This window comes from Xenopus tropicalis, chromosome 7 (assembly GCF_000004195.4).
Source record: "Xenopus tropicalis strain Nigerian chromosome 7, UCB_Xtro_10.0, whole genome shotgun sequence".
Classification (NCBI taxonomy): Eukaryota; Metazoa; Chordata; class Amphibia; order Anura; family Pipidae; genus Xenopus; species Xenopus tropicalis.
In genome coordinates, this window is record NC_030683.2 from 33,178,519 (window position 1) to 33,205,397 (window position 26,879).

Here is a 26,879-nt window from a genome sequence, read left to right on the forward strand (position 1 = left end):
CCAAAGCCATATTTGCACTTCATCTCTAAAATGGAATTATAAAAAATGGACCTGAAACATTTGATGGCTTTTGTTGTATCCGTATTTTAATTTCAAGTATAGTTCAAGTTAGACATAATATGAAAGCCAAGGCACAAAAGTCTCAATACATACAGAAGCTTCAAATGTACACCAGACATGAATTAAACTGTGAGTAAATATAGATATTTAAATGTGAAGACAAGGCAATACATAAAAGACACTGACCACAATACCTGTCACATTGTAAGCTTAGTGTGAACGCTTAAAGAACATGTTTGGAAACCCTAATAGGAAAGTGCTGGCACAGGGACCCAACAGACACCTTAATCAATATAACTGAGCCTTTGCTATTAAGTCTGGGAGAAAATAGGGATTCAACTTGGACACAGTAACAGGAGTGGATCAGCGTTTTATCCTATGACAGTCCACTGATTAGTGATATAATTTTTTTAGCTATTTCTAAGTGTTCTTGTGAAAACTTGGCTATCTACATATACGGTATAAAGGTTTGTCTTACTTCTTTACTTATACACTTCTTAATGATTTTGATATATATTTTGTTATGTAACTAGGCTAGGATGTCAAATTTAGTGGACAATCCTCCATGGAACGAGCAGATATTAAAGTATGGACTGGAGCTATAGTGACCATTATATCCTGCCTATGAGCAGGATGAGGTTACAGCAACTCCAGTATGAAAGCCAATCGATACTTTGCATTGATCAGTAGACATAGCAAGTAGTTTTCAACAATACATAAGGCAGGGAAAGTGAATAACCAGGATCCCCTTTTTTTGGTCACTTTCAGGGCAATGGCACATGTGCCGATTTGGAAGAGTTAACAGCTCCTATATAAGAAACTGCATATTCAACACACCAATCTACTAATAACATTGGCCATAAATAGTAGCACCTTTTTAGTAAATACAAACCAACATACCTGACTCATGTAACAATACAGTATATTCATCCCATATTCAATGTAATGTGGCCAAGATTTCGGAATTCCATACGAAATTCTCAGTAGCAACTGTTGTGACTTACATAAGGCCAGGTTCGGACTGACTTTCAAAACAGGCCCTGGCATTTTAAGTACACAGAGGCCCAAACAGCCCCCACCAGCCCCATTAATAGTGACTGTCTGTGGCATCTTACAGCAGCCCCCCAGATTGCAGATAAATCCCTCCTCTCCCTTGGTGCAGCATCATTGTTAGACAATAGTTTTGGAGCATTTCTTTGGCCGTATTGAGACAGTAATGTATCTGTAACAGTAAATAGACCTTAGCACATTAACAACATCCTTGACAACTGTTTTATGTATGTAGATCCCCTTTTATGTTCTCACTAGAAGATACTCATCCAATTAAACTGCTTCAATTCCCTATATATTTCTCTTTAAAATGACACGTGGTAATGCTTTCAACCCTTTGAGAACCATGTTTTTAAGTATCTCAAAAACTAAGCATTAAAGGGAATGTAGACACATCCCATTAAGGAAAGGGATTCTACATTAAATTAGAGTCCCTATCAATAGACAAATTTCCAATGTAAATGCATTATTTATTTCTTACTGTTAAAAAGGCAATCCAGTTGCTTCTCCTGGCACAGTCATGCCTGATTATGATGGTTAAAAACTCTAACAGGTCTCTTGCCAGACTGTCCTCTTTCTGCAGCCAGATCCAATTCAATGCCAGGTACAGTATACCCACTTCTTATTGGCTTGACTGACCAGCAGAGGGAGCTGAATCATTAATCTTTTTTGCATAATGCATTTATTTTGGAAACTTGTTTATTTTTATAGATTCAAATAAAATTCCTTAACATGATGGGGCGACTGCTCCCTTTAAAGAACAGCCCCCATAGATTTGCATTGCAATTACCTGATATGCTCCTACATGTGCTTATCAAGAGATACTTGCCTAAAAAGTGTATGGAAGCTTTTTTGGCCAAATATCGTCTGACAAGTGGTGGTAGGAGGGCCTTCTAGGCATTTGTAGGTCATTTTGTCTATAGGTGCTTAAATCATTTTCCACAGAGTTCTCAGTCACTCTATACCAAACTTACTTATTATTGCCATTTTATGTCATAAAGCCAAGCTTCGAGGTCAACTGAGCAAACATAATTCACCCATTTACCATGGCAATATGTCTGTTTTGCCAATATTTTACCTCTTGATATTTTGTTGGAGAATAACATCTTACCATGTTGTCATAAATGATAATTCTCATTAGGTTTTATGGACATGGAACTTTCGAGCTTGATGAGCAGGACGTTTTTTTGCTGGCAAAACCAGAAAATGAAACTCAATCATTAACCTGCATATATTGCACCATGGTAAATATACCCTAGTGGCTTCCAGTATTTTCTAAAACCCTGTAATATCTTAATAAGAAAGTGTGTAATACTGTATTGATAAATGTCCTTTATAGTGTTCATCAATTATTTGCTATCACTACCGTAACAAAATTCCACTGATTCTCTCCTCACTAAGGAGCATAATTGACAAAATACAAACAAGTAAATAGAACTGTGGATTTATACTGCACAGCGTTGTTTTTTCAGCTTTGACAAATATGCCCCATAGTATAGGTGCTAGTTAAGGCCAGATCTATGCAGGCATAAAGCCTGATCCAGTGTCTACCATAGGAAAAGTGTTTCCTATTCATCTGAATGGAAAGTGGCAGCAGGCTGGGAAAGTGTTTTTTGCTGAGCAGCACAATCAGTGTGCCATGATATTTAAATGTTATATATTTATGTGTAGCTTTCCCAGTACAGGGTATTTTACACCACATTCGTATAGGTCAGGGAGGGAAGTGTGAAAAATGCAGAAAATGTGCTTAGTGCCTGTCTTTTGCAATTTACACACTGCTTTTTGTATAGTGACCCATAACATTTCAAGCTGGATTTCTTAAATTAAATTCTTTGATTTTAGAAAGTATTTTATATTGCTGAGATGAACTGCCTTAAGGCACAGTACAATTTCCTACAAGTCTGGACACTGAACATAACGGATTATATCATTGCAATCTGATTGGCTGTTCATAATGAGGCAAAGTGGAGAATATATACAAATACATTCAACTAGTCATAAACCTCAAGTAATCACTAGTTTCCGTATGGGGGAATAAAGTTTGCAGTACACCCCAGGGATCTGTACAGACAGCCTATAGACTTTCATCTTACAGAATGGAGCTGTTAATGTATACAGATGTGGCAACTATTATATACAGTATGCAGCACACTGGGTTACACTGGTGTTCCATTATTTTGTGTCATTCCGTGTGTATGAAAGACAGGAGCACTAGAGAATACTAGGCCCAAAAGAGCTCTGTATAATGCAGGAATTATGTACAGAGTTCTTTCATACCTGTTTGAAGTGATAGCAGCTTGCACCTACCATTGGTATAGGCAAGAGTACTCTGTGTTTGGGCCCCAAATGGTGCAATTTTGTAGCCCTTAGCATTCCAGCACTTGCACTTCTACCAGTGGTAAAAGAGCCTGCTTATTTATACTGTACAGAGATTGTTTGGAGCAGTGCAAGAAATATTGCTTCCCATATATGTATTAATAAAAAAAGCAAGGTTATTTTAAGGGGATCTTTAGTTAATAAAGCTGTGCCAATTTTGCTACTAAAGAGCAAGACAAAACACTTTGTAATATTCATTTACTTATTCCATACCATTGTAAACTAAAATACAATCTTCTTTCTAACAGGTTAAACAAGGAGATTCTCAGATTTCCTCACTAGAGAGAGTAATCAACGCTCCTTTCTACTGAGCAAAACAGCAGCCTATGAGATATTAAGAAGTGACAAAAGTGCCCCTAAGTAGCAAAATTGGTACACGCATTTTGACTATAGATCCCCTTTACTGATCAGCTGTGACAGCGTTTTGTAAATCTATTGGTAGTTAAGTTCTTCTGGGCAGGAAGACAAAGCTGGTAACACATGGGAGAGGGACACTAATATCTATTCTTTTATTAGAAGATGATTAGCAGGTAACGGTGCTAGCTAGCTACACATTTAGACAAATTGTGCTGCTCTCTGACTGACTGATCACTTGGCAGAAGTGTTAATCATGCATTTCTGCCTGCAATCAGGGCCTGATCTGCCAAACTGATTACTTTAAATGGCCATATGCATTAATCAAGCAGTTAGGTCAGAAATCAATGAATCTGCCAGAAAATTCAATGCATGTGTAGATGTAGAAGTGGCCATTTAATTTATTTTTTTCTGTTTTTATAGGATCTTTTTTAAGCTGTTCAGTTGGCATTTTAATGGTTACTAATGTCATCTTCTTTGACAACCAGAGTATGGTGTAAATTAAACTTGGAAGAAGGGTAGGTCTGAAGAGAAAGGCAATAATTAAATTAACCTCACAATCAATCTGATTCCTGACTAATTGCAATTCCCCAATTCAGAATGGGCTTCTGGGGAAGGGAAGTAATATTTTACCCCTAAAGCTGGCCATACACGCACCGATATTATCATAAGAAACCTCATTTCATACAATATTCGGTGCGTTTATGGCGGATCGACGAGGGGATCAATGGTCCAATCGGCCACCTTTATTCCTACAACAGCCAGACTATGCTGGTTAGAGGATTTGTGTTGTGCAGAGCTGTCAACCAACCTCATGCGTGAAGAGAGAGATAAAGATCCAGTCCTGTTTTTTTAGGAAGGAATTCCTCTTCACATTAAAATGATAACATGAAATAAGGTTTTAAAAAAAGGCATGGAGTTGATAATTATCTCCCTCATGACATGGGGCTGGTTGACAGCATTCAGATTTTTATTTTATTTCAGGTACTTTTGGGATCCCCTTCCGTAGTAATAATTACTATCAGAAAAAACATTGAAGTACTCCGTTCCTCTCAAAATGTACCTGCATTTTACTAGAGGTTTAGAAACTAGGACTATCCTTTTCCTTAGAAGTAATATGCAAGTTAAGGCTTAAGCATTAAACATAACAAATGACTGAGTGGATAAAGCATTCACTTTGTGGAACAGTACTGTACTGTATATTAGAAAACATGATGAACAGTACTGTACTGTATATAAGAAACCATGATTTCCATGCATTTAAATAACTTCAGTGTTTCTTAATTCTGATTGCAAGTACTAACTTCTGAAATATGGACAAAGCGGTGAATTGACTCACTCTTTGCCCATTTCTTGAGAAGCGGTCTTCTGATTTCCTACGTTGCTGGTGCACAAGTCAGCTTTTCAGTAAGAGGCACTGTCTGAGTTCCATTGCACTTGAGTGGAGCTGTAATGTAGCTCGGTCTGTAACATTAGGCAAACCATTTCCATTCTCCTGACAGCTTTTCCAGTGTTATGGAGAATAAGTTATGATCTTGGCTGTTCAGGAAACAGTGTAAACAAGCCAAACAAAGGAAGAAGCGAGTGAAATAAATGATGATATGCTTCCATTACGCTTGGTTCACTGCAATAGAGCAGGCAGCTTTCGAGGCACTTAAAGCCCTCTGGATTGCTGTTTGACATTTTTCTCTCTTTACTAGTTTGTTGTTCTCAAACAAGCCTTCATTTCTTGGGATCCCATGGGAACCATCAGAATATGTCAACAGACCTGGGTGCAAGAAACAGAGAACCAACTTTTACCCTAGGCAATAAATAAATAAATAACGTTGTCCAATTTGTGTTCAATTTGTCCAGTAAATGTTTTGGTCAATTTACTATGATTTCTAATTTCAAATATATGATCGTTTTGAACTTGATGCCAGCAACAAGTTCCAAAAAAGTTGGGCAAGGAGCATGTTTTCCACTGTGTTGCATCACCCTTCCTTTAACAACCCTCTGTAACCATTAGGGAACTAAGGAGATTACTACTTGTAGTTCTGAAAGTGAAATGTTGGCCCATTCTTGCCTGGAATAGAATTTCAGCTGCCCAACAATTTGGGGTCTCCTCTGTTGCATTTTTTGTTTCATAATGTGCAAATTGTTCTCCATGGTTTCGGGATTTGGTCAATCCACGCTCCTGGCCAAACCGAATCCGAATCCTTAAAATCATGTGACTTTTTGTCACATAAACACAGAAGTTATGTTGCTGCAAACCCTAATTATATCATTCAGCATTAATGGTGCCTTCCTAGATTTGCAAGCTACCCTTGCTATGTGCACCACAGGACCATTTTCCACTTTGCCTCAGTCCATCTTAAATGAGCTTGGCCCAGGCAGCGGTGTTTCTGGATCATGTTTATATATGGTTTCTTCTTTGCATGGTAGAGCTGTAACTTGCATTTTTGGGTGCAGCGACCAACTGTGTCAAAGACAATGGTTTGGGGAAATATTCATGAGTCCATGCAGGAATTTCCACTACAGAATCGGGGTTTTAATGCAGTGTTGTCTGAAGACTCCATGACCATAGCCATCCAATATTGGCGTTAAGCTTTGCGTACAGAAATTTCTCAGGATTTGTTGAATCTCTTGATAATATTATGTATGTAGATGATGAAATTCACAAATTCTTTGCAATATACTATTCTTAAACTGTTGCAATATTTGGCCATCCCCATCTTTACTTCTGAGAGACCCAGCCTCTCTGGTAAGCTTTTATTTAGTACTATACAACTGTATGTGTTATTGGCATCAAATTCAAAATGACATGTATTTTCCAGAAAACAATAAGATATCTCAGTTTCAACATTTGATGTTGACTTTGTACTCTTTGTAATTAAATATGGGGGTTTAAAAGATTTGCAGATCATTTCAATCACTTTTTTGAAAATGGGATTGTATCACATTTGTCTAAGATGAAAAAGTTATGCAACAAAAAATACACTTTTATCTAAAAAAAATAGCTGTAAATTTCACTTTTAAAGTTCTGAAAGTTCTGCAATTATTTGACATGAAAATATCACATATTTAATAGCTGAGATAAGTGAAAATAAAATTATTTTGTACATAAACTGACATTTTCACCATTTCCCTCTTCAGATATCAGACCCTTAAGTGCTGGTGTATGTCTGGATTTGCTGAGAAAGCTTTTTATGTCTATGAGAAATGCAAAGATCAAAAGCTACTGTTATATTTAAGCAAGAACTACGCCATTTTCCATGGTAATTATGTCACCAGAGGGCACTGTGATATTAGAGCCTTAAATATGTATTTTCCTACACTGGCTTCACATCATACAAATAAACAGAAGAATGCAGATGGATAGGATTGGCCAAAGATTTCTACTTACCATAACCTTCAACCCGACCCCCTTTAAATTCTCCCTCAAATTTCATGTTATCGTAGCGGGTGAAAACACCAGTGCCTTGAAATTTTCCTTGAACAAACTCCCCTTCGTACCTGAAAAGTGTACACATAAATATGTCAGTTCTAGAGTCTGAAACATAGAGCTGTAAGAATTACAACTTTTGCTACAAAAGCAGGAAGAAGATCGTTCCATGGTGATTGCTCAGAAGTACTTGGGGCCTGTGCAGTTTTCTGCTAACAGAAATGACAACCCCGGGGTATCATGTAAGGGTTATAATTACTTGGATGGTGCCTAACATTTGGCACCCCCACAGTGATTTAACCCTTCCGCCCTTTTATTTTCTTGCCCATTATATCATATACAGTCATGGCCAAAATTGTTGGCACCCCAGAAGTTTTTCCAGAAAATCAAGTATTTCTCACAGAAAAGTATTGCAGTAACACATGTTTTGCTATACACATGTTTATTCCCTTTGTGTGTATTGGAACAGAACAAAAAAGGGAGGAAAAAAAAAGCAAATTGAACATAATGTTACACAAAACTCCAAAAATGGGCCGGACAAAATTATTTGGCACCCTTTCAAAATTGTGGATAAATAAGATTGTTTCAAACATATGATGCTCCTTTAAAAATCACACCTGAAAGCAGATAAAAAGGAGAAAAGTTCACTTAGTCTTTGCATTGTGTGTCTGTGTGCGCCACACTAAGGGGCTGATTTACTAACCCACGAACGGGTCAAAATGAGTCCGATTGCGTTTTTTTCGTAAAGATCGGTATTTTGCGATTTTTTCGTATTTTTTGCGATTTTTTCGGCGTCTTTACGAATTTTTCGTTACCAATACGATTTTTGCGTAAAAACGCGAGTTTTTCGTAGCCATTACGAAAGTTGCGTAAAATCTTGCGATTTTTCGTAGCGTTAAAACTTGCGCGAAACTTCGCACCTTTTAAGTTTTAACGCTACGAAAAAGGCGCAACTTTTCGTGAAAAAAAAAGAAGTTTGCAACCCATGGCACTGTAGCTAATCTTCCTGGGCGTGGACAGAAGAGAAAAATTGATGAAAGGTTGCAACGCAGGATAGTCCGGATGGTGGATAAGCAGCCCCAAACAAGTTTCAAAGAAATTCAAGCTGTCCTGCAGGCTCAGGGGGCATCAGTGTCAGCGCAAACTATCCATCGACATTTAAATGAAATGAAATGCTATGGCAGGAGACCCAAGAGGACCCCACTGCTGACACAGAGACATAACAAAGCAAGACTACAGTTAGCCAAAATGTACTTGAGTAAGCCACAATCCTTCTGGGAAAACGTCTTATGGACAGATGAGACCAAGATAGAGCTATTTGGTAAAGAACATTCTACTGTTTACCGAAAACAGAATGAGGCCTACAAAGAAAAGAACACAGTACCTACAGTGAAATATGGTGGAGGTTCAATTATGTTTTGGGGCTGTTTTTCTGCCTCTGGCACTGGGTGCCTTGAATGTGTGCAAGGCATCATGAAATCCGAGGATTACCAAAGGATTTTGGGTCGCACTGTAGAGCCCAGTGTCAGAAATCTGGGTTTGCATCCGAGATCTTGGGTCTTCCAGCAGGACAATGACTCCAAACATACGTCAAAAAGCACCCAGAAATGGATGGCAACAAAGTGCTGGAGAGTTCTGAAGTGGCCAGCAATGAGTCCAGATCTAAATCCCATTGAACATCTGTGGAGAGATCTTAAATAAGAGAGACCTGGAGCAGTTTGCAAAGGAAGAGTGGTTGAAAATTCCTGGTGAGAGGTGTAAGAAGCTTATTGTTGGTTATAGGAAGCAACTGATTTCAGTTATTTTTTCCAACGGGTGTGCAACCAAATACTAAGTTAAGGGTGCCAATAATTTTGTCCAGCCCATTTTTGGAGTTTTGTGTAACATTATGTCCAATTTGCTTTTTTTCCTCCCTTTTTTTTTCTGTTCCAATACACACAAAAGAGAATAAATATGTGTATAGCAAAACATGTGTTACTGCAATACTTTTCTGTGAGAAATACTTGATTTTCTGGAAAAACTTCTGGGGTGCCAACAATTTGGGCCATGACTGTATACACCTTGGCTTAAGCAATTTTTAAGAGTTCTTTCTGTGTCAATAAGAACAAGTACCTTAAAGCTTGTATGTTTGTACTGGACATAACTACAGCAATGGGAACTAATATTGCTATTTTAGCTTGCTGACAGATGGATTTTCTTGCTTTGCTAACAATGAGTCACTTGTTTTAGCTGTCACTGAGGGAGACCATTCATTTTTCCTCTATATTTATCAGACAGAAATGACTACTTTTAGTTCATCTTGAGTTACAGAGAGAGGGACATTGGGTCTCATAACACCGGGCATGTGTGGGATAGGCTTTGTAAACACAGGTAACTACCAAACTACAATGACAATAAAGTGTAACTATTAGTCACTACAAGAGCTTCAGTGTCCCATGGTACTGATCATTCAATTATCCTGTCTAATGGAGTAAAGTAACTGCTGTCATCTATAATGAGAGCATTAGCTTTAAAGGGGAAGTTCACCTTTACATGAACTTTTAGTGTGTACATTAACCTATTCTTGTCACCTTCTATTCTGACCTTCATTAATTTGTTTGTATTTTTAAAATATTAACTTTCCTATTCTTATCTGGTTATTAGGGACACTGGATCCTGCAACCAAACAAAAGACCGATTGTAAAACTTTAATTTAGTGTTGTTCTTACTTTTTATTGCTTATTTATTTTGTCCAGGTCTTCTATTTATTGTTCATTTCAATTTCAAGTCTGCTCCCTGACTGCTACAGTAATTAACCCCTAGCAACCAGCTGAGAGTTGCAGAACAAAAAAATTAATTCAACAACAAGAAAAAATAAAAAATGAAGACCATTTGAAAATTCTTTGAAATTCTGTGAATACATTTGGCGAACTAACCATTGAAAAATGCAACACTGATTATGCTGGACTGCAGCAAGATTATTTGCTTTACTCGTTGCAAAACCAGAAACCATATAATACATAGTAAATGCCTATGTAAAACGAGCCTGTACCCTGCCTGTGTGCGACGCCACAAATGCCAACCTCAAGCATTATGTAATTCATTTTTGAATGTTAACCTTGAGCCATCTGGAAAAGTCAGAACGCCACATCCGCTAAAAAGTCCATTTTCAAACTGACCGACGTAGATGCTTCCATCAGCAAATAACAACTGACCAATTCCGTGCCTCCGGCCTGTAAAAGCAGAACAAATTTGCATTATTGTTAATTAAATGTAGTACAGAGGTTAAAACAAAGCAATATTGTTACATTGCATTTTATGGTGCTTTATTCATGAGGGGTACAAGAAACTGCTCTATGACTTGTCTTGATTAACCATTTTTAAATGTTATCCTAATTTCTTATTAAGTGGCAAAACACAGCAATGCACTATAATAAATATCTACCATTGAACTGCACCATAGTTACATATGGTTGAAAAAAGACCAGAGTCCATCAAGTTCAACCCTTCCAAGTAACCCCAGCACACACAACCCACACCTACCAATCTATACACTCACATACATAAACTATATATACAACCACTAATACTAATAGCCTTGGATATTCTGATTGTTCAAGAACTCATCCAGGCCCCTCTTAAAGGCATTAACAGAATCTGCCATTACCACATCTCTAGGAAGGGCATTCCCCAACCTCACTGCCCCCACTGTGAAAAACCACCTAGGCTGCTTCAAATGGAAGCTCCATTCCTCTAATCTAAAAGGGTGACCTCTGGTGCGTTGATTGTTTTTATGGGAAAAAAGAACACCCCCTATCTGCCTATAATCCCCTCTAATGTACTTGTACAGAGTAATCATGTCCCCCGCAAGCGCCTCTTTTCCAGAGAAAACAACCCCAACCTCGACAGTCTCACCTCATAGATTAAATCTTCCATCCCCTTTACCAGTTTAGTTGCACGTCTCTGCACTCTCTCCAGCTCATTAATATCCTTCTTAAAGGAACAGTAACACCAAAAAATGAAAGCGCTTTAAGGTAATAAAAATATAATGCACTGTTGCCCTGCACTGGTAAAACTGGTGTGTTTGCTACAGTAACACTACTATAATTTATATAATAAGCTGCTGTGTAGCCATGGGGGCAGCCATTCAAGCTGGAAAAAAGGAGAAAAGGCACAGGTTACATAGCAGATAACAGATAAGTTCTGTAGAATACAATAGTGTTTTATCTGTTATCTGCTATGTGCCTGTGCCTTTTCACCTTTGAATGGCTGCCTCCATGGCTACATAGCAGCTTATTTATATAAATTATAGTAGACTTTCTGAAGTAAACACACAACTTTTACCAGTGCAGGGCAGCAGCACATTATATTTTAGTTACTTTTATACACTTTCATTTTTTGGTGTTACTGTTCCTTTAAGGACTGGAGCCCAAAACTGCACTGCATACTCAAGGTGAGGCCTTACCAGGGAACTATAAAGGGGCAAAATTATGTTCTCATCCCTTGAGTCAATGCCCTTTTTTATACAAGACAGCACTTTATTTGCTTTAGTAGCCACAGAATGACACTGCCTGGAATTAGACAACTTGTTATCTACAAAAACCCCTAGATCCTTCTCCATTAAGGATTCCCCCAACACACTACCATTCAGTAGAGTTTGTGTTTATATTATTTCTACCAAAGTGCATAACTTTGCACTTATCAACATTGAACCTCATTTTTCAGTTTGCTGCCCAGTTTTCCAAAGCGGCAGCATCCTGCATGGAACTTATAGTTTTGCACAATTTAGTGTCATCAGCAAAAATAGAAACAGTACTGTCTATACCCACCTCCAAATCATTAATAAACAAGTAAAAAAGTAAAGGACCAAGGAGTGACCCCTGCGGTACTCCATTAACCACAATGGTCCAATTAGAAAATGTTCCATTTACCACCACTCTTTGTAATCTATCCTTCAGCCAGTTCTCTATCCAATTACAAATATTATGTTCTAGGCCAATATTCCTCAATTTGATCATTAACCTTCTGTGAGGTACTGTATCAAAAGCTTTAGCAAAGTCCAAGTAGATGACATCAACTGCCATTCCAGCATCGAGGTTCCTGCTCACCTCCTCATAAAAGGCGACTAAATTAGTCTGGCAAGATCTGTTACGCATAAAACCATGCTGGCACAAACTTATAGTATTGTGAACTGCAATGTATTCAAGTACCCTATCCCTTATTACCCCTTCCAAAAGTTTTCCTACTACTGATGTCAGACTAACAGGCCTACTTTTCAGGCTGATAACGGGATCCCTTTTTAAATAACGGCACCACATTAGCAATTCGCCAGTCTCTCGGCACCATGCCAGACCTCAACGGATCCTAAAAAAATTTTGTGAAGAGGCTTGGCAATCACATCGCTCAGCTCATTTAATACACTGGGATGAATCCCATCCGGTCCTGGACCTTTGTTTACCTTTACATGTTCAAGTCTCTTTTGAATTACCTCTCGAGTGACCCATGCGTCAGTAGCTAAATTACTAGGACTGGGCATATTAAAAGGGAAGCCTTCATTAGCTGGCTCCTCAGATGTATAGACAGATGAAAAATAAGACTTCAAAATTTCTTCTTTTTCCCCGTTCTCATCAACCAACTTACCCCCCCCCCCCGTTATAATAAGGTTCCCACCCCCTTCTTGCTTCATTTTTTTACTATTCACATAATTAAAAAATAATTTTGGATTCTTTTTACTCTTAGCTGCAATATCCCTTTCCATCTCTATTTTAGCTTGCCTGATAGCTTTTTTGCATGCTTTATTTGCTTCCTTGTACCTGATGAAAGTTTCCACTGTCCCAGCTAACTTGAATGCTTTAAAAGCACGTTTTTGCTTACCAACCTCGACACTAACACTTTTATTCAGCCATAAAGGTTTTGCTTTGCGATGCCTCTCCTCGCTTACAAGGGGAATATACTGTTGTGTATACCTACAAAGCAATGTTTTAAAGATGTTCCATTTTCCTTCTGTGTCTAACCCTATGAAAAACCTTTCCCAGTTGACACATTGCAGAGATGCCCTTATACTGGCAAAGTCTGCAAGTTTTAGTTACTCCCTTATAGAGCTGTCTCTGTAGCATTATCTCAAAGGAGACCATGTTGTGATCACTGTTCCCCAAATGCTCACCCACACAAATGTTAGAGATGAGTTCAGTATTATTAGATATTACCAGATCCAAAATAGAGTCATTCCTAGTAGGTTCTTGAACCGCCTGAAATAAAAAGTTGTCATTTAGCATATTTACAAACCTACTAGCTTTTTCTGACTTAGCCACCCCATTACTCCAGTCAATGTCCGGATAATTAAAGTCCCCCATAATAAAAACTTGACACAGTTGTGAAGCCTCCTCCATTTGCAACAATAGCTGGGTCTCTTCCTCCTCATCTATACGGGGTGGTTTATAGCATACACCAATGATGATTTTCTTTGTGACCTTCAGCCCTACTGAAATTTCTACCCAACGAGATTCAACGTTTTCATTGGTAACGTCTTTATTACATGGCTTTAAATCTGACTTAACATAAAGACAAACCCCTCCACCCTTTTTAATCTCTCTGTCCCTCCTAAAAAGTGTATAACCATTTAAATTCATGGTCCAGGCGCATTTTTCATCCCACCAGGTCTCAGTGATACCAATTAAATCATAATTTTCAATACATGCAATAGCTTGCAGCTCCCCTAATTTACCCGACAAGCTTTGCCCATTAGCCAGCATCAGCACAAAAACCTGTACCTTTGCTTATGTTACCGTAACAGGATAAATGTTTAGGTCCCAGCTATTTATTTAAATTACCTCACTACCAAAGACATACTGTAGGGCAGTGATCCCCAACCAGTGGCTCTGGGGCAACATGTTGCTCACCACCTCCTTTGATATTGTTCCCAGTGGCCTTAAAATCGGTGCCCATGTTTACATTTCTGGCTTGGAGACACAGTTTTGGAAGCACAGACACAGTTTTACTCCAAGCAGAGCCTCCTGCAGGCCAGCAGTCCACATGGGGCTACCAAATAGCCTAGCACAGCCCTTATTTGGCATCCCCAAAATTTTGTTTTCATGCTTGTGTGGCTCATTAACACTTTCTACATCTGAGTGTGGCTCACAAGCAAAAAAGTTTGGGGATCCCTGATGTAGGGGGAGTACTGGCCCATTGGGCATTGAACATGGGTCTTATTATTATTGTCCAATACTGTAGTGACCTCATGTGCAAAAGGATGACATCAAAGTCACGGGTGCTGCAGTTTGGAGCGCCACATTGAGTGTTCCAGCAGAGGAAATGCAATTTAAAATGGAAGTCTGTATACTTTTGGCAATACAGTGCACTGACAGTATTCAATAGCTTTTCACATTTTCTTCAAAACAATTTATATTTCATTGCAGAAAAAATGCCATAATTCTATATTTCCCACAATGAACAATTACCAACCTTCTTTCCACTCTCCATGATATTCTTCCCCACTAGAGTACTTAAAGGAACCTTTAATCAGTGTCATATTTCTGTTCCGTTACAGACAATCAGGAAATCTGCAAGAAAATAAAAAAGTTTAGAGCAATAAACATGATAGATATAATACACTATCAGAAAGGATTTCCCAAACACACCATGTGTGACGGGCCCATCCAGTGCAGAGCGATGGTTTTTTTTGGCATAAAAAAGTAGTACAGGTATGGGATCCGGAATACCCTTGGTCCCGAGCATTCTGGATAATGGGTCCTATCCCTGTAGTCTCATTAGTAATTTTGTATTCCTTCTAGGTATCAGAGTGTCTAGGAGGCCCAATATACAGGTAGCCGGGTTGAGTATTTGTGGCAAGCCCAGTTCTGTTCCCATGAATTCTGTGACCGTGCACCAAAATTTTTGTATTTCGGGCAGTCCCATATTAGGTGCATGAAGTTGGCCATATATGCTTTACATCTTGGGCAGTTATAAGAGTCAGTTTTTCCCCATGTTGTGTAGCTTTTGTGGAGTGAGATAGGTCTGATGTATAATTTTAAATTGTATGAGCTTGTCTCTTGTGCTTATTAGGGGCTGGTACAAGTTATCCGTATTTCTTCCCAGTCATCGGGATTTAATTGTATCCCAGAGGTCTCCCACTTAAGCTTCACCCTAGGCCGTGGGTCATATCTCTTAGTGATTAGGAGCTTGTAAGTGCTTGAAAGCAAATTAGTTTTGCTTGGTTGCGTTATCAAGTGTTCTAGATCTAAGTACAGGTATCGGACCCCTTATCCGGAAACCCGTTATCCAGAAAGCTCCGAATTACGGAATGCCCGTCTCCCATAGACTCCATTTTAATCAAATAATTCAGAATTTTAAAACTGATTTCCTTTTTCTATGTAGAAAAAAAACAGAACCTTGTAATTGATTCCAACTAAGATATAATTAATCCTTATTGGATGCAAAACAATCCTATTGGGTTTAATTAATGTTTTATTGATTTTTTAGTAGACTTAAGGTATTGAGATCCAAATTACGGAAAGACCCCTTATCCGGAATACCCTTGGTCCCGTGCATTCTGGATAATGGGTCCTATACCTGTACTGTGTTTGTGGCAGTTGCTGGAACTGTATTCCACAAAGACACGTAATCTGTACATATCAGAGGTCTGACAGGCCAGGTCAGGAGGCAATTTGTTGTAGCAGAGGTAGTGTGTGCAGTTCGCCATTAGAGTAAAGGTGGTCAATGCACTTTATCCCTAGCCTGGCCCAGGATCCTGCTTCTGGGAAAGATGCAAAGTGCGGTAGGTTACTGTTCCCCCATAGTGGGGTATTGGGGGATATTGCTCCTGCTTTGTTGGTTAACTTTATCATGGAGTCCCAGGCCTTTTTTGTGGCATCTATGACTGGTGGTAATGGACTAATGTCTTTCCTTGTTCTATATAGAGCATTGTGCAGGCTTTCTACCGATGTAAAGTAAAGGGCTTCTAGAACTGAGGCTGAGTTCTCAGGGTCAAACACATTCCAGTTTACAATGGGTGTGCTTTCAGAGGCTAGGTAGTAGAGCTTATAGTTGGGAGATGCTAGTCCTAATTGGTCTTGTGGGGCATTTAGAAAAAGAACTTTTTTTAATGAATTAATATTGGTTGCTTAGAATTATGTTTTCTTTCATTAGGCAAAAAAATATTTTTGGGGTTTACATGTCCTTTAAACTGTTAGGGTTAGAATGACAAAACCACCACACGCTGAGGTCATACCAGGCAGAACTCAGCATTAATATGCCATGCTATATTGAACTACAATCAGTTTAGATTTTTTTCAAACATTCGTGAAAATGAGTTTAAAAATAAAAATATGAGAAATGTTAGAGTTTTAGTAAATCTGCCCCATAGTGTGCCATGTGTATCGGGACTGCACTGATACATACTGTGCTATGTATAACAGGGCTGCAGAAGTGAAGATCATAGCTTATATTGGCTGTTCTTTCTGCTCTGCTGTCAGATTCACTTAGTCTCTATGGACATCTGTAATACTCTCTTTTCATCTACCCTACTGTATGTGACAGAAGGATGTTGGCGAGAGGAAAGAAGACAAAAGATGACAGGAGACAGAAACAGTGGGTGAGGGAACACTGACAAGACATAAAAGATTGACATCAGGGCTGGAAAGAAAGAGAAAACATGAGCACAGACAGACTATGCTGCATAGATCACAGACAGATAATTGCAATAAATGCTGAAGGCTGGCAGAGATACTATACAAAGGAGGATGTGAAGCCAATGAAAAGATGTTTTCTGTGTCGCAGGCCAACTATATGATATGAAGCATATTTGCTAGCTAGATTATATTAAAACATGACAACATGAAATAAATCAGTACCATAAAAATGCATTGTTGGGCTGCTTCTGATTTGTGAACCTTTGTTAGAACAGCTCTGCTTTAATATACATTTCCATAATTGCAAGATGCACACTAGGCCTCACACGCTTACATTATTATTATTTTATCTGCCCCCATAGCCTAGTGTCTCATTAGTTAATGGCTAAAAATGTATGCTTTTGAGTCTGTTTTCAAATATCTTGTAATTAATGTAGAGTCTCAATAAAATATTTTTTCTCGGTTCAAGACCATCTCCCAATGGAAGTTAAATCTTTGTTCAAGGCCCCTTAGCCCATAACAAGGTTACAGATTTAGGAAATACAGACATAGATCCAAGATTTTCTTATAGTCCGAAAATATCAAGCAAGTTTTCATCACCGAATGCCACCACTGATCTAAAAAAAATGTTGAACATCTGTATCCCCCAACCTGCTGCTGAACAACAACTTAGTGTGTAACCTAGGTAAGGTGATGCCTGTGGGGGATTTAAGGATGTACGGCAGACATGGGGGCTGAATATGGCAGCTCAGTTTCACTCTGATTAGTATTGGTGCTATTTTGTTCAGGATCCCATTCATCTCAATTCTACCCACAAGCCACAAACCAAATAGGAAGGGGTAAAAAAAAGGCTAAGGGCACTTCAATTGTGTGGGAGGATTGTGATTATTTATTACCAGTTAGAACCTACACGAATATGTACTATAGGTATAGAATCTCTTATCCAGAAACCTGTTCTGCAGTAAGATCCAAATTACAGTAAGACCATCTTCCATAGACTCAATTTTAATCAAATAATTCAGATTAAAAAGAAAAAAATATTCCCTTTTTTTCTGTAATATATATATATATATCTATAATAAAACAGTAACATTGTAGTTGATGGTAACTAAGCTGCATGAATTCCTATTGGTGGCAAAACAATCCTATTTGGTTTATTTAATGTTTAAATGATTTTTTGAGCACCTAAAAATATGGTACAAATTACCCCAGACTGTGAAGCTGTTCTGCACTTTATGGAGAAGATCTGCCACCAGGCAATATAGGTGAAAGCTGGTACAGCACCCAAGAGCAAATGGCTAGCCTATCAAAACTATCTTTCAACTGCAATAACTTACACTTATATTTCTTGAAGCCCAGCATATAGGCTAATATTCTGAATGAACACTAATTTGTTCTTGTAAATGTTCTTGGAACAATGCTACATGACTGATACAACCATATCTGCGGCCTTGTTATGAGGCAATGGGGGCCCTGACCAAATGCTGGACCAAAAATTGGGAACACACTGGAATTTTGCTAAAAAGGTTTAACAATTTTGGCAGTCTTTAGTGCATGAGTGAAACTATAGCTAATGAGACTAATTAACAACATATTTTATAGGTTGGAAAGGTCAAAGAGACATTGCACTTATTTATATTTTTTAGTGTTGAATTAAATATCAACATAGGGATAACATTATGTGCTAAATGCCAAAGTTACTTGTTTTTTTTTTGTCTCCACTATCTGCAACCTTCTATCACAAATACCCTCAGGTCTGATTTTGACATTAAGGGGGTATTGTTCTAAAGGTTTAAAGGTTACATTAGTTTTAGTGACCCATAATAACCAATCATTATGTAATAATTACTACTACTGGACTGTGGCAGTTATTTCTGCTTTTAGTTTTTACTGCATGCTCCATGCAAAATCTATCTGTCTGGAGGCACATGCAGCCAATATCTGCCAACAAACACCAAATCTTAGGTCTGTTGGTGGATATTGGCTGTGTGTGTCGGCACCCAGACGGATTCAATGCTTTCAGATGCAGGTACAACTAAAGCTGGCCATGGTCACACGAAACATCGTCAGATCCGCCACACACCATTCAGGGCTGAATCGGCAGGTAAGGAGGTAGAAACAATAGGATTTCTACCTCCTTCTGCCGATTCAGCGCTGAAGGGAAATTTTGGTCAGGCGCCTTCTATGGCGCCCAATCAAAATTTTCAAACTGGTCCGATCGGCGAATCGGCCGATATCAGCAGCTTCCTGCGATATCGGTCGACTCGCCGACATACCATACACACACCGAATATCATACGAAACGAGGTTTCGTACGATATTATCGGTGCGTGTATGGCCACCTTAATAGTGGCCACACACTTGGCAATTTGCGATCGTTCAATTGGCCACTAACGTTCAGGACTGAAAAGGCAGATAAGGAGGTAGAAACAATAGGATTTCTACCTCCTTCTGCCGATTCACCCCTGAAGGCAGATTTTGCTCAGGCGCGTTCTATGGCACCCGATCAAAATCTTTTAACTGGCCCGATCGGCGTGTCGACCGATATCAGCAGCTTACTGTGATATTGGTCGACTCGCTGATTTGCCATACACGCACCGAATATCGTACGAAACAAGGTTTTGTATGATATTATCGGTGTGTGTATGGCCAGCTTAAATGTGTAGAGATGGATTGTCAGCCTGCCTTTATCTGCAGGCTGACAAATGGTATAAAGAAAAATAATCAGTGAAAAAGTCCATGTATTGTCCTGTAATGGCTAAACCACATGATTTGCTTGTAGCTGAATACAGATAGCTTTCAGTGTTTGCCCTAAGGCACATTAAACAAACCAAATTTAATCCATATAATTAATTCTTTAGGAACAATGGCTACAGCTACAAATAGCTTATGTGGTTTAGCCCTAAGGGTTAATATATTTAGAATCTTTATGTCAGAGCTTCCAGACATGCTGGTTAACAGCCTTTTAGCTATACTTCGATATTATTATTATTATTAAAAAAACACATTTAGAAAGCACCAACATATACATTAGAAGAGTGTATACATTGATTACAATTACAAATTATGTATAAAAATACAACTGATACAAGAGAAGAAGAGGCCCCTGATCAACAGCTTACAATCTAAAAACTTTTTATCACAGACATACAATTTGCACCACCGTGCTTTCCATTTATTATACATTTATTAACACATATTTATCATGTGTCATTTAATCAGAATGTTCACCTCATAACATCTGTAAATTGACTAAACATTTTGAAGCTGTAAAAATTAAACGAATCCATCCATACAAATACCTAATCATGTACAGCATGGTGTCTCTGTGAGTAGCACTTATTCCTGGCAGAGGGGTTCTGAGTTTGATTCCAGTATGGGCACTGTCTCCAAGGAATTTGTATGTTCTCTCTGTGTCTGTGTGGGTTTACTCCTATAGACTTGTTAGTTGGCTTCTGTATATGTCATAGGGACCTTAGACTGTAAGCTCCACTGGGACAGGGGAAAAATCCCTGTAAATAAATAACAGACAATAATGAGGCTTGTATAGCTATCAGCTGGGAAAACTGAAATATCCCATCAGCCATGGACCAATGACACATGAGGTGATTAGTCGCTCCGTAATAAATCTCCCCTAGCGTTGGCGACTAACTTCCTCTGAATACTTACCTACCAGCCATAATATAAATCACCACTGGGAACATATGCTTCACTTCGGCTGCCAATAGTAGCCTGAAGTTTCCTTGCAGAAAGCCGAAGCAACACACTGGTGTTGTCCCACCAGTGATTTACAATATGGCTGGTAGGTAAGTATTCAGAGGAGATTAGTCGCCACCTCTAGAGGGACGACTAATCTTCTCATGTGATTGTCCTTACAGTAGTGCTGGGCGGTATACCGGTAAAAACCGATCACCGGTTTTTTTTTTTAAACCGATATGAATTTTCTACATACCCCCATACCGGTGTGCGTGAATACTTCCGGGTGCGCGCGTGACGTCAGCGCCATCGCTAGGACGCATTCAGAGTCGGATACCAATGTGAGCTGTCGGGGGGGGGGGGGGTGCCTGGCAAGTAATTATATTTTATGTGAAGGGGATGGGGGGGTGTTATTTATGTGAAGGGGATGGGGGGGTGTTTGGGGTGGGGGTGGGTGGGTTATACTTATGTGAAGGGGATGGGGTTGTGTTTGGGGGGGTGGGATGGGGTGGGGGGTTATATTTATGTGAAGGGGATGGGGGGGTGTTTGGGGTGGGGTGGGGTGTGTGCGGATGGGGGGGTGTTTGGGGTGGGGGGGGTGCGTGCGGATGGGGGGTGGGGGGGGTGCGTGCGGATGGGGGGGTGTTTGGGGTGGGGTGTTTGGGGTGGGGTGGGGGGGTGCGTGCGGATGGGGGGGTGGGGGGGCTGCGTGCGGATGGGGGGGTGTTTGGGGTGGCGGGGGGGGTGCGGGTGGCGGGTGTTTGGGGTGGTCACCTAATCATGCATGGGGAAAAAAAAATACCGTCAAATACCGTGATACCGATATAATTTTGAAAAATACCGTGATATAAATTTTTGGTCATACCGCCCAGCACTACCTTACAGTCCTAGCTGGGTTCCTCTCCTGACTGTAGTTGGAATAGGAGACAAACAATTGGACTGGCCCATATCCAGCAAAGCTAGAGCTCTTTTATGACATTAGAACAACACTGGCAAGTGTTCAGGCAATAACTGCAGGTGCAGAGCTTCTCATATTACTTCCCATTAATATATTAAAAAACTTGTGTCATAGCAAGTAACTAGTGTGTTGATCACTTTACAAAACACAGTATTAACACACTATTTAAGCTGCTGATCAGGTAAAAGGAGCAGGGGCAGCAATAGCCAATTCATCCAGAAAGTACAGGTATAAGACATGTTATCCATAAGGCTGAGGCAGGGGCAGGCCAAGCTGACTGGGGGCCTGAAGTAAAATGGGGGGTGCTGCAAAATGACAAGCAGCAGACTAGGGGTGGGCAGAAAAAAGGCCTGAATTGCGCCCTCTATCGTTGTGCCCTAGGCAGTTACCGCTTCTGTCTACTTCAAGTTCCAGCCCTGTGCTCAGGACCTGGGGCTTTCTGGAGTCTTTCTGTAATATGGATCTCAATACTTTAAGTCTACTAAAAAATTATTTAAACATTACATAAACCCAATAGGATTGTTTTGCCTCCGATATGGATTAATTATATCTTAGTTGGGATCAAGTACAAGGTACTGTTTTTTTATTATTATAGAAAAAAGAGAAATAATTTATAAAAATTTAAATGATTTAAAATGGAGTCTATGGGAAATGCCCTTTTCATAATTTAAAGCCCTCTGGAAAAGGGATTTCCAGATAACTAATCTCATATCTGTATTTGTTTTACCTTTCTTTATCCACAACATATTACATTTTTGATTTTTGTGATAATTCCCCCTTTAATTCAAGGAAATTAAAGGAACAGATTGTGTATGCTACATGAAAAGCCATGTAGATTGTAAGCTCTTTGGAACAGGGCATTCTGATCCTATATTTATTCAGTAACCCTTCTTTGTTAAATTATTCTCCTGTTTGTTCTAAATGAATGTAAAGTGCTGCATAACTCGCTGCCGTAATATAAATAAATGATGATGCTTATAATAAACAAGACCCATAAATATCCTCTAAGATACATATTTATAAATGGCACTTAGTGATGTCATGAAATGAATGCTTAGAGATATAATTTTTGTCACATGACATTTACACTTGCGCATTATAAAAAATAATTTACTCTCTGTTGTAAAATATGAGAACATTAGAGGTCACCGTGGAATTCCAGAACCTGTATAAAAGCATTTAGGCATTCTGTGATTTATAATATCCTTATATTTTACAACAGGGGGTACGTTATTCCCTATACATTTTGTTTATCAATAAATATGCATATCCCATTAAAGGTAATAATTTGGCTATCATGTCTACTGGCTGATATCAAATTATTTTTTAACCATATAATCCACCTCACAAAATGAAACAGTGCCATCTTACTATATAGTACATATTTGCCATTTTTGACCACCTACAGCACTGTTGTGTATATGGGATACATACTGTCTCCCCATTTTAACACAATACATTTTAAACAATATATATCCTACAACCATTACTGAGAGTCCAAAAGAATTATTTGAAAAAATGACTGACAAAGTAAACTGTGGGTGAAAGTGCAATATGAAAAAAATAAGGTTTCTGCATTGCCAGTGTCTCTTTGGTGAAAAAAAGGTTTAAATATCTCTGTTACAGAGAAAAGGTGCTCTAGGAAGATTAGGTCTAGACAGCAGGATCAGATGATTTAATCGACTAATGGATTCTTCAGCTTCCTTCCTTCTCATAAATGATGGCAGAAAGCAGCCGCCTCAATACTCCCATGATACCACTTGTGTTAATAACAGCGAAGAATAGAACATGAGACCAGCTCCTCCGCCTCCTGAATATTAGTTTACACTGAATCCTACCAAGCCCACCTATCCCTTTATCTCACAAAACCTATTCTGATAAGTAGACAAAGTCTTCCAGTATGGCTGTCCATTTTACTGAAGATATAGCTGAAATCTTTCTTCATACACACGTTAAATAAAAATGTAAAAAATAAGAAACCTTTTATAGAATAAAATAAATTGCTAACATAGTTAGAAAAAATTAGTTACAGATGTCTGGTCACTGTAACCCATGCAACATATAAAAAAGGAAAATTTAGTTATAAAATCTGTTTTAAATATACTTGGTATTTTGCTTATTGAAGAAATGCTACCAACCATGTTAAATGCATTTAAATTGCACAACAAATGAGGGCTATCTTGCTGTGTAATGTGTACTGGGTTAACCCTACACATCCTGAGGTACAGGATAGGACCACTATCATCAAAACAGGTCGCTGAATGCATATGGATCTCGCAATGATGCCAGAGAAATTAAACTGGCCCCTAAAGTTCTTAAAATGATATGTGGGCACAAATGTATGCTTGTGCCCTGAGACTTTTAAAAATGTGTGAAACTAAGCAAAACCAATATTGCTGTGTCCCCTGAGATATAGGTTAGAGTATTATTTTATATGGAACTTGATAGTAAGTACAGGTATAGGACCCGTTATCCAGAATGCTCGGGTCCAAGGGTATTCCAGATAGGGGTCTTTCTGTAATTTGGATCTCTATACCTTAAGTCTACTAAAAACTCAATAAAACATTAATTAAACCCAATAGGATTGTTTTACATCCAATAAGGATTATTTATATATTAGTTGGGATCAATTACAAGGCACTGTTTTATTACTACAGAGAAAAAGGAAATCAGTTTTAAAATTCTGAAGTATTTGATTAAAATGGAGTCTATGGGAGACAGGCTTTCCGTAATTCAAAGCTTTCTGAATAATGGGTTTCTGGATAAGGGATCCCATACCTGTAATACCTTCTCCCATCTAAATGTGCTGTCTATTGTTATTGTCATCTCTACTGGCAACTGAAGTCTTATTTAGATGGCTATTTTTTTATTGAAAATTCTGGCATCTTTCCTGGGTATCTTTCTTCTTTTTAAAAAACCACTGTGCCAATCAAGTGGCCTTGTGACTCCCCCCCCCCCCCCCCCCACCACAAAGATAGAGATCTTTTTTAAGAGATATCAGTTCTTTTCCCATTTAACAAGCCTGATTCAGTCACTCAATATATGAAATCTCTGTGGTGCTGCATAAGAATTTGTTGTAATTTTCAAGATAAGTTAATTCTAATGATCGCTCCGCAGTATGTCAGCTGAGCCTTCTTGGTCTTTCTGTACTAGGTATAGGCTAATGTTGTAAAAATTGTGAATGATCAAAACTCAGGGCTGGAAAACTTGCAACCCTCCATCTGTTTATGAACTTCAACTCACAGTATCCCTCTAACAGCTGATGTTGGGATTTGTAGTAGAACAACAAATGAAGTGAGTTGCAGAATAGGCAAACTGAAGATATCTGGCTACTGATACAAAATACTACATTTATAGTATTGTGTATATACTGTTACACAATATTAAATGTGGGAAAGATGTTGGAAATGTTGGAAGAAATCCAAAATTTGGCTCAGAATTCAGCCAAATCCCAGCACTTTTTAAAGGATTCACCGAAACCTACATTTTCAAGAAAAACAGAGCACACAGGCCAAAGGCACACGCTGCTTGTGGAAAAATACCTTTTTAAGCCATGTCACCTGTAAGTTTCCATTCATCCAATGTAACGTGGCATTGAGAGTTGTCATGCAAGTTTAAAGCTCTGAACAACTATGGAGATATTTTCTTCACAGATGATGCAATTGTACAATATTTTCAGACCTGAATATGTGACACAGATTTGTTTTGGTATTCCGACTATTCTTTTGTAGAAGAGTCGCCATTTAGCCATATATATAAATGATATATTTAGTTTGTCCATAATGTTATGTCCTTTTAACATTTATCTACAGCCTTATTTACAGCTGGGGGCACAACGCATATCCTCTCTGCCCTACAATAAAAAGCTTGCCTGGTGGTAAAAGGAACTAGGAGGAAAGAGACTGCTGGGGGGGCAGGGGGTACAACAGGCCCAGTGGGACATTGCCACATAAATTATTTTCCCATAGTTTAGGTGGAGCCCTACAATTAGAGCTGGGCGGTATGACCAAAAATTTATATCACCGTATTTTTCAAAATTATATCGGTGTCACTGTATTTGACTGTATTTTTTTTTCCATGCATGATTAGGTGTTAACCCCATTTCCTAATAAATTAGAGAATAATTACTGCAGTATTGAAAATCATAGTCAGGTAAGCGAAGGATCGGCAACAGAAAGTCGTAAGGTAAATCAGGCAGGCTTAGTTTCCCAGGCAAGGCCGCAGACAACATAGCACAGGAGGAGGCGTTTGATAGCTTTAAATACCCCCCACGCATGCGCAGAACCAGCGCCGTCAGCGAGTCACGGACGTGCACACTTTGACATGTACGTGCGCTTTGACATGTACGTGCGCTTTGACATGTACGTGCGCTTTGACGCGCGTGCGCAACGTCCCGCAGACAACGGGACGCGCGCACGCAAGGAGTGAGTACCCTGACACCCCGGTATTGCGGTATCTGAAAAATGAATATAGTTTTTAAAAAAAAAAAACACTGGTATTCGGTATTAAACGGTATATCGCCCAGCCCTACCTACAATGATTGTGCTGTGGGGCCCAGTAACATGTAATGCACCCCATGGTGTGGGAGCACATTTACACCAGTGTAACATAGCAGGTTACACTTACACAGGTTAGAGGTGCAGCCTGGTCACTTTCCTGTGGAATGTCACACTACAATGACACATGACTGTCCCTTGCCGCATCCCTACACTAATCACTCACCCTTGGCTTCTCTGTGTATTTATTAGAGTGACTTTCAGCCTCCAGTAGGGAAAAGGAAAGAGAAGAATGACTGTGTCACGGTGCGACATGACTTACATCACCCCGGTGCTACATTGCCAGTAGCCTCACTGGCCGCTCCTCCCAGGGTGACATGCCTTGTTCTCTAGAGAGATAGATCGCTCCCAGGCCCCGACACCCTGCTCCCCACAGGCCCCCCTCGGCTTACTCACTGTAACCTCCTTGGGGTAACTCGTCTCATTCCATTCTCTTCTCTCCACCACCAGAGCACTGCTCTGCCTACCGGCCAGGAATCACTCATTCACTCAGCATCCGTCAGCTGAGTCCCCTCGGCCGTCGCCATGACGACCGCAAGACATCTCCGCTTTAGATTGGGCAGCGCCGTCATGTGACGCAGAGCAACTAAGAAAAAGACAGACAGTCGATTAAAAATGAGAGGGTCTATTTTCCTTTATTTTATAAGTATAATGTACTTAAATCACATTCTTATACAGTCTATGTACTAAAAAAACGTCCAGCATAATTTCCAGACTGAGCATTGGTTCAATAGTAAATGTACAGCTGAGACTGCAACTTGTACGTAGCTTGTGATTGCTAGGTCGCCATTTTAGTTATT

At 39.2% G+C, this 26,879-nt stretch overlaps 1 protein-coding gene across 3 annotated transcripts; it reads right to left on the bottom strand.

Moving 5' to 3' along the window:
- Window positions 1-64: 64 nt before the first annotated feature.
- On the bottom strand, window positions 65-26,878 carry morn4 (MORN repeat containing 4). 3 transcript variants are annotated; one of them, XM_018095889.2, is made up of 6 exons: window positions 26,476-26,878; window positions 20,172-20,381; window positions 14,705-14,802; window positions 10,362-10,476; window positions 7,226-7,335; window positions 65-5,608 (listed from the first exon to the last, which is right to left on the bottom strand). In XM_018095889.2, exons 3-6 carry the CDS (start codon window positions 14,769-14,771, stop codon window positions 5,451-5,453), a joined length of 450 nt encoding a protein of 149 aa, XP_017951378.1. In that variant the 5' UTR covers window positions 14,772-14,802; window positions 20,172-20,381; window positions 26,476-26,878; the 3' UTR covers window positions 65-5,450. The 3 variants fall into 3 exon arrangements, with proteins under 3 accessions (XP_017951378.1, XP_002939708.2, XP_031761304.1); XM_002939662.5 differs by lacking the exon at window positions 20,172-20,381 and having other exon boundaries at window positions 26,476-26,876; XM_031905444.1 differs by lacking the exons at window positions 20,172-20,381; window positions 26,476-26,878 and adding an exon at window positions 21,913-21,983.
- Between the last annotated feature and the right edge of the window lies 1 nt (window position 26,879).